Genomic DNA, 8,463 nt, shown 5'->3' with positions numbered 1-8,463 from the left:
GTTGAGAAACACTGGCCTAGAGTGAGGGAAGGGATTGATGGAAAAGGTTCGTGAACCCTCAGGAGCCTCCATCCAAATCTCACGCAATGGCCCGGAAGGCATTTTTTTAAACATGGCCCAAATCGTGTGCGATGTCCCACAGATCTCAGCGCATTTCCAGCAACACCGAGAGCAGGCAACTTCTCTCAAGGTGTTGCCCACTGCTGTTATTTTGACTTGGGGCAGATTTACAGGACCTGGGCTGCCGAGAGCCAGACGTCCATAGCTGTTAGCAAAGGAAGTCTCTGTAAGGGGGTCTGCCAGTGCCAGCCAGAAGGGTTGGGGTCCCCCAAAGGTATTCCTTTGCTAACCCCTGGTCTGTCTGAACGGCCCAGAGCGACCCACAAACACACACAGTCAGCCATGGGAATAAGGAAGACGTCTTTGGTCCCTTTCAGTCGCAAACATGGAGGATTACGGGGAAATCATTTGGGTGGGAAAGATGGGCAAGCTGCCTTCTTTATCCAGACATTCAGCAGGTGATCGGAGTCCCTCACAAGGCTACAAAAAGCGATGGGAAGGGGCTGCAGATTTCTCAGGAGCATTTTTTTTCCCTTTAATTTCTCCCAGATGAGACTCAAAAGGGTGACTTCCCAAACGCCCATGTCCCCCCCGGCAGAATCCGTGTTTTGCACTCGCGGCAGGAGACCAGCCCATTTAGCCATCTCCCCTCGTCAACTCGGATGTCATTTCTTCTTAAAGGGTAGCGGACTTCCCCTGTCCCTTCCCACCCTCCCCAAAGTATTTCCATTGGGGTCTTCCCCCAGCAGGTCTGGATAGCGGAAGACACGCTCTGTGGCCGCAAAGATCACAAGCCTTCACTTCCTCTTCAGCATCACGGCCGCCACCCCCATGGCGGCATCTGCAACTTTTCCATAGACCACCGGAAGCGCAAAAGCCTTTTCCACTTCCAGCCTCATCACCTCGTTCCGGCAGAGCCCGCCCCCACTGGCCACGATCTGCTTTGCGCCCGCCTCCTTCAAGCTCTCGGAGGGCAGCATGGAGTGCAGATTTCGGACCACCCCACGGCACAAGGCCCGGACCACGTGGCCCAAGGAAAGTTCGGAGGCCGTGATTCCCGTCACCGAAGCCGAAGCGGTGGGCCCGTGCCTTTCTCCGAAGATGGTGGGGCAAATGTCAAGGTGGGTGTCGGCCTGGGTCAGCGCGGCCTGGATCATTGGCCGGTAGAGGTCTGATTCTGAGACTTCAAGCCCTGTAAAAGAAGGGGATAAAGAATGAATCAACAAATGAAGCAGCAGGTTCTCAAAATCATTCCCTCTTACCCAGTGTTTCTCAACCTTGGCAGGTTGAAGAGGTGTGGACTCCAACTCCCAGAATTCCCCAGCCAGCAAAGCCTCTTCAGGTTGCCACGGTTGAGGAACACTGCTCTACATGGATATTAGATGGTTTCTGGGTTACTTTGAGATGGGGGACTTCAGGGCTTTGAACCCCAAGCGAAAAAGGGGCTTTGAAGGACAGGCAGGCTGGCTGGGGAATTCTGGGAGCTGGAGTCCACACATCTTCAACCTGCCAAGGTTGAGAAACGCTGCTCTGACAGCAAACTTGGGTGCTGTAGAGAATAAGGAGGACCTTGATGGAAATAGGGTGGATCCCGTACCTAGGCAAAAGGGGCTAAAGCATTTTCCAAGCCCAGAACATCCAGATAACATTCAGAAGCGGCTCAGGCGGGCACCTCCCTCATTCACTGGAGTTTAAGAAGGGGGAGGAGGCCCAGCAGAGTCAGCTGCAAGTTCCTGTTATCATAGCCAATCTCAATCCAAGCAGTTTTCGCCTTCCTATAGAGTTTCCTGGTCTGGACTACCTGGTGGGGCTGACCGGTGCTGAGGGGTGGCGGAAGAAGGGCATCCCTTGTATTTACTGGTACTGTTTATGGTTTTTATTGAATTTTAAATTGTTTTTACTGCGAACCGCCAAGGGTCCCTTATATGATAAACAAACAAACAAACAAACATATCCGATTGGAAGACAAAAGACAGAGAGGAAAGGATGGGTGTTCTTTGGGAAGGGAACCCTGCAATTTGCACCTAATTTTACTCACACAGACCCATGAGACACACAGAGGCACAGACCGACCGATCAACCTCTGGGGAATATGGAATGTCAGCCAGAAACAGAAAGGTGGGAAGGCCGGGGTCCCACCAGAGATATAAACCCAAATTCAGCCTCTTCTATCTGCAGCCTGAAGCATCTACAGGGAGGCCAGTGTGAATTGTAGGGAGGGATAGTGGCTTTTGTCCTCTTGCTTTCCAGGCTGAAGATGGCACAGATCATGCTAAGTGTGCAGTGGAAGGGAGGGGGGGAGAGACAAAACCAATCACTTAATGGCGCTTGAGCCATTAAGCTCTTGAAATCCTAAGAAAACAGAGAAAGCAGGGACATAAATGCAACCAAAATCCCCATTAAGAAGCTCTTCTGCAGCTTGAGTCAGAGGCTCTCGTTTACAGATCTGGAGGATATTGGAAGAATTTTGTCTCTCAGAAAAGACTTTTCACCCCGCTCCTATTTGATTCCCTGGGAAAGGCTACGGTGAAAAATAGGGAGTTTTTAACAGTGCCCCAACTTTCCGTGACACCTCAGATATGGTGTCCCTTCCCAGCTGCCCCCTCCTGCCATGTTCCAAGTCAGTGTTTTCCAACCGTGGCAAAAATCAGGGGACCGCAACTGTGCATAGGATTTTACTTTACAGCATCAGAAGGATATGGCCCCAAACAGCTGATTGAGCCCAAACTCAATTCACGAGGAAACCAAGTAAAAAGCAAATCTTACAGCCCGTTTTCTCCCCTCCCCCAGCCTTTGGAATGCTCACCCCGGCACTGGGATAACTAGCAAGAAAAGAATTGATGTTTGTATTTGCAGCAACTGAGCACTAGGAGGCACTATGAAGATAGCCCTCATTTAGTGACTGCAATTGGGACCAGGAACTCAGTCACTAAGTGGAAAATCAGGAGATCGCATCTGTGCTAACAATTTTACTTAAGTTTTCCTTTTCCCTACTCCCCCGCCCTTTGGAATGCTTACCCCGGTGCTGGGATAATTAGCAAGAAGAGACTTGATGTTGTATTTACATTCATTGGAGAGGAAGGGATTACAAGAGAGTAAGCAGGCACACAATGGGGAACACACATAGAAAGGAATGGCTAGCAGCACCAGCCACTTAGGAGGTAAACAAAAGCCTTTGGTGTGAAATTGATTAGAGTCTTGTCAGTTTCAAGTAGCAGCTCGCCCAGCTTCTGATCAACTAATTAAGGTCACATTGCTGGGCAAGTTAACTTGGGTCAGCACTTTTTAGGGACCCTGTGCTGGGAGGAAAGCAGCTCAGGAAGAGATTGCTTGTTTAGGCAAGCTCTCCGTTCTGCGAGGGGTAGTGGTGGTGAAGAAAAAAACTAGTCAGGCCCAGGACAATGCAATACCATTCTGACTGTAATGGCGAACACGAGACTGAAAGAGAGACACTGTGAAGGTTGTACATGCAAGCACTGGTCGCAAAGTTACTTTTTCATCACTGTTGTAACTGCGGTCGCTCTCCAAGACAGTCGCTAAACAAGGACTACCTGTATATTGCTCCTAGATGGGAAGTGGTTTAGTTGCTGGAATTCTTGTAACCTCATTCCTTTCTTCTCAATAAACCTTGCTAAAGAGAGCTGTTGTGATTTTCATGCTTGGAAAAGTATGGCCAATGCCGAAGAATCTGATACCTAAAATTTGCAGAGGTGCAACCACTTTGAGAAAAATGAAGTCATACGTAATTGCTTGTAACACTGCTTGTGGAAAAACCACCCTGTGGCCTGCCCTGAGCTATGCTAAGCACATCACCATCTTGGAATACTTTACCCAGTTCAGCCATCCATCCAACTACCATGTTCACAAACGTTGCCATCACATTTCCGCCGTTAAGCGAGGCCGCCAACACCAGATACTGATTGCCAAAATACGGGAAATATACCAGAGGTGAAGTTGGATCTGGAGACTCCACAGGCTGAAACTCAGGAGGCATAAAGACGGTCAACTGAGCAGAAGTACTGATGTTGAGAACTGTGGGGCGGGGGGACAGAGAGAAAAGAATTAATGGAAAACAAGACCTCCTTTTTAAAATGAGACTTTTCTCCATCTGCTTCCCCCACAAAATAAGTGAAAAACTATATTGCTAGTAAGCAACCTATTCCATGAAGACGTCTGGCATGAGTTTGCATCTGCTGGAAAGTGCCTTTAACTTCTCCTAATCGTTGGTCAGGTTGTTTTCAAATGTAATTCACTTTTAGCTGGATGCACAGAGCCTGCTAAAAATGCTGTGGTCCTAAATTCCATGGCTGAAACCCTGCTTCACCATCAGATATTTCTTGCTTCAAATTCTGGTCTTTCCAGTTACTGCCTGAGACAGGGGAATTTACCGTGGGCTGGAAGAAGGAAGTCTCCTCCAGTTTGTATTATACCAAGTGGAGCAGTAGGTAGACGTGCCTGATTTCTACACCGCAGAATTCAGGCACAAACACCTGGGCTGCCTTGGTGCAGAATTTTAATTGTTAAGGCACAGAACATCTGGAGCTCTGTGGTCACACAGCGATCCGCCCCTAAGGCTAGTTTGGAAGGCTGGAATCAAAAGCCTTGTAGAGGAAGTAGAATTGTTCTGGAATTGTTCTGCTTTGCGGATGCTTAAAACGTAACTTTAGGCTTGTAAAGGAACTCAGCTCTGGCCTCGGGAAGGAGGCGGGAGAGGAGGAATGGTTGCTCAGCCCCAGGAAAGAGGAAAGAGTGAGAAAGAGAGCAGCCCCACCTGGATCTTGTGGCCCTTCAAAAGGGTCCATCAAGCTTTCGGAGAGTCTTTCCCAGTTCTGTTAACTGTTAACACCGGGGGTTGCTGTGGGTTTTGTATCTGGGGTTTGATTTCTGTAAGCCGCCCAGAGTCACCTGCGAGTGAGTTGGGCGGCCATATGAATTTCTTTAATAAATAAATGAAAATAAATTCTTTGCTAACAAGAAAGGAGCGTTCCTGGATACCCTGCGGGGTCTGTTTCTTGAGTTGGCCTACCTCGAAGGACTGATATCAATCTCGAAAGCCTCTCTCAAAGCTTGACGGCCCCTTTCGAAGGACCTGAAGGTCGATGTGGGGCTGTTCCGCGTCCCTTTCTCACGCTTTTGACTTTCCCGGGGCTGAGCAACCATTCCTCCTCTCCCGGCTCCTTCTTGAGGCCAAAGCTCCATTTCTCTACAAGCCTAAAATTACATTTTAAGCATCGGCAAAGCAGAACCATTTTCCCTTGGTCAAGTCCAACGTTTCCTGTCTAACCACGATAAAACTCATACCTGCGTCGCTTTTTTCAGTCATGCAAGAATACACGGAACACTGGAAGTCCCCCAGGGCTATCCCGACTTTGGTGCACTTCGGTGTCTGGTGCCATGCAACAGAGGTTTCCCCAGCAAGGTCACCGGATTCGACCACTTCAGGAAGCAAATGGACAGGGAAGCCAGATTCTTCCAAGCTAAAAAGAGGAGTAGCAATCAATAGGGGTCTGTCAAGGCTGAATAACTAGGACTAGCTCCTTGAGACAGATCTGAGGTGGGGAGGGAAGGGAAGAAAAAGTGCATTCAGACCAACTTCATTATCCAGATTACAGCTGCCTCCTGTTACTGGTCCAAATAAGGAAGAAAAAGGGAGAAAGTCTAGACCAGTGTTTCTCAACCTTGGGCAACTTTAAGGTGTGTGGACTTCAACTCCCAGAATTCCTCAGCCAGTATGCACCATACTGACATGCTAGCTGAGGAATTCTGGGAGTTGAAGTCCACACATCTTAAAGTCGCCAAGGTTGAGAAACACGGGCCTAGAAGAAATCAGAGCTTCCAGTCCCAAATTCACTGGAATTTTTATTGTTCTTTTCTTACTCTGTACCTCGTTAACTAAAGCCATTAGGCTTTGCAGACTTTCAGCGAAAGACACAGCAAAATAGATCTTCCTTCCCCATGTGCTGAACTTCACAGGTAACAACAACTGAATTAGACAACATTGATTCTATCTGGGATACTGTGTGGCGTCACCTTCGCTTATTTTTAAGAACCTAACAAGGTTAAAAAAAAAAAAAGCTCGGATCAACCCGCGGCCACCCACTTTTGTTTCTTATAGTGGTCAATTGTTGCAGAAATCCTAAGAGAGGGTTAATACAGCCTCAAAGATAAGGATGATGATTTAAATTTATTACGGCCACCCATTCCAGAAGACTGTGAAATAATACCTCCCCGCTGGGGAGGAAAAAAACAAACCGAAAATTGTACCCGTGCTGTGGCCCGCAGCGCACTTTTCTCATCTTGCATCGCTATCCTGCCCACTGTGGTCCTCAGCTCGAAAAGTTTGGGCCTCGCTAACCACCAAAAATTATCCTTTTGTGTATTAAAACCCCAGCAAACTGAACCACAGTGCACAGATTGTAGTGTAAATGGTTTACGGGCTGGGAAGGCTCCCCTTGAGCCCACACTCAGACTTACATGCCTGTGTTCCAGGATTTAGTTATGGTACTGAAGTATCCCCAGCTAGCGGCATTCTGCACGGACATCTGTGGCTTTTCTCGGCCACACAGCATGGCCACAACATAGTCCTGGATGGTACCAGCAGCGCTGTAGGGCTTCAGGAAATCTGGCCTGTGCAGCGAGGAAACAGTTGAGACCGAATGAATGAATTTAATTACAGGTAGTCCTCACTTAATGACCACAATTGGGACTGGAATTTCAGTTGCTAAGCAAAGCAATAAGCAAATCCAACCTGGTATTTCTGGCCTTTTTTGTGGCGGTCGTTAAGCAAATCACCGTGGGCATTAAGCAAACCATGTGGCCGCTAAGCAAATCACACAGTTCCTCATTGATTTTGCTCGCCAGAAGCCGGCCAGGAAGGTCAAAAATGGTGAGCATACGACCACAGGACACTGTGACGGTCATGAATGTGAACCGGTTGCCAAGCACCCGAATCGTCATCACATGACCATGGGGGCGCTGCAACAGTCGTAAGTGTGAGGACCAGTCACAAGTCAGTTTTTCAGCACTGTCATAAGTCCGAACCGTCACTAAGCAAATGGGTGTTAAGCGAGGACTACTTGTAATATACTTCCAGTGGAAAAAAATGAGCACTCTTGGGACATGCTGAAGCTTTCCCCAAAACAAGGGGACGATTGCTCTTTCAGCTTCTCCAGCAAAGCACCCAAGGGCACCGAGAGATGGAGAAATTAGGCATTATTACCCCCTCGAGAAATGGGTGCTGGGGGAATGGCAACCTGGTGAATGATCACCCAACCCTACCCAGGGTTAGTATTTCACGGGCACAGCCACAGCCCAATCCCAAGTGTAGGGTGTCCATGACCCCAGAAAGCTGGGGATCCCCATGTCAGAGCTTCCCCCTGGGGGAAATCTCCATCTCGGAGATGGAGATTCCCAAAAAGCACAAAAATCTCCATCTCGGAATGCAAACGCACACTCCTGGATTTAGCAGTGGGAAATTCACGGATGAGGCTCAGGCAGGTCAGCGGCTTTCATTACAGATGCAAGAAAAGCTCCTGGAACAACGAAGAGCAGCTTCTGCCAAGTCTAGGCACAGAACAACCTTCCTCTATCAGCTCCTGGGTTTAAACCCCACACCTTCCTCCTGAAACAGACGCTTTGCCACCCATTTCTCAGTCTGGAACGTTAAAGGCGCCCATCCTGTATCATGGCCTTGGACTCAAGGTTCAACAGCGCGTTACTGGACTGAGCAATTTCTACCGTAGGACTCTATTAACACGATATGGATCTTTCCTTTCTCTTTCTTTTTTAATTCATTTCAATAATAAGCAAACACACAAGACAGGGACTCTGAATTTGGCCCCAGCTCCCATTCAAAAAAACGGGAAAAAGACAACTGGAAGATCAGAGCAATACCCGGAGGGCTGCCGTACCTGTTCTTTAACAACCAGAAGATGGTGGCACAGCCATACCCAGAGGCCATGCTCAGATGCGACTGTGGCAGAGGGAGGGAAGACAGGAATTCTTGGCTGCAGCGGCCATCTTGCCAGGTGATCAAGTTACTGACTTTGTCAGGCTGAAAGGTCCACCTGCCTCCATGCTCGGTCCACGTGCAACCTGGAAGAGGCACGTTACACGGCTCAGGTGGAAGACCACCAGGGACGGCCGCGGTGGTGTGATCAAAGCCCTGTCCTTCCGTGGCATATGCCGCCTTTGACACATGAACGCCCCTGCGTAGCACGTGTTATTTACATGAAACAAAACGGACCTGTACTGAGAGATCCTAAGTTAGACCCACAAACTCTGGGCTCGTCCAGCAGCGCAGGCTTACCTGGGGAGATACAAAGGTACCCCAGTCTTGACAATCGGACGATGCTTGGAAAGGAACTGAGAGCTGAGCTTGGGAAGGTAAGAGGGAGCCGTTAA

At 48.8% G+C, this 8,463-nt stretch overlaps 1 protein-coding gene across 1 annotated transcript in view; it reads right to left on the bottom strand.

Annotated features, from left to right (window-relative positions):
• Positions 1 to 403: 403 nt before the first annotated feature.
• The window catches only part of SHPK (sedoheptulokinase), a 13,746-nt gene continuing 5,686 nt past the window's right edge, over positions 404 to 8,463 (bottom strand). Inside the window, exons 4-8 of the mRNA XM_063296000.1 lie at positions 7,971 to 8,154; positions 6,535 to 6,687; positions 5,362 to 5,537; positions 3,892 to 4,092; positions 404 to 1,252 (exon numbers count right to left, since the gene is read on the bottom strand). Coding sequence (XP_063152070.1) covers positions 858 to 1,252; positions 3,892 to 4,092; positions 5,362 to 5,537; positions 6,535 to 6,687; positions 7,971 to 8,154 — 1,109 coding nt within the window. The 3' untranslated portion in view covers positions 404 to 857. The remainder of the gene's footprint in view (positions 1,253 to 3,891; positions 4,093 to 5,361; positions 5,538 to 6,534; positions 6,688 to 7,970; positions 8,155 to 8,463) is intronic.

This window comes from Candoia aspera, chromosome 1 (assembly GCF_035149785.1).
Source record: "Candoia aspera isolate rCanAsp1 chromosome 1, rCanAsp1.hap2, whole genome shotgun sequence".
Lineage (NCBI taxonomy): Eukaryota > Metazoa > Chordata > Lepidosauria > Squamata > Boidae > Candoia > Candoia aspera.
The sequence above is the reverse complement of the archived record's forward strand: the minus strand, read 5'-3'. Positions and strand labels throughout refer to the sequence as shown.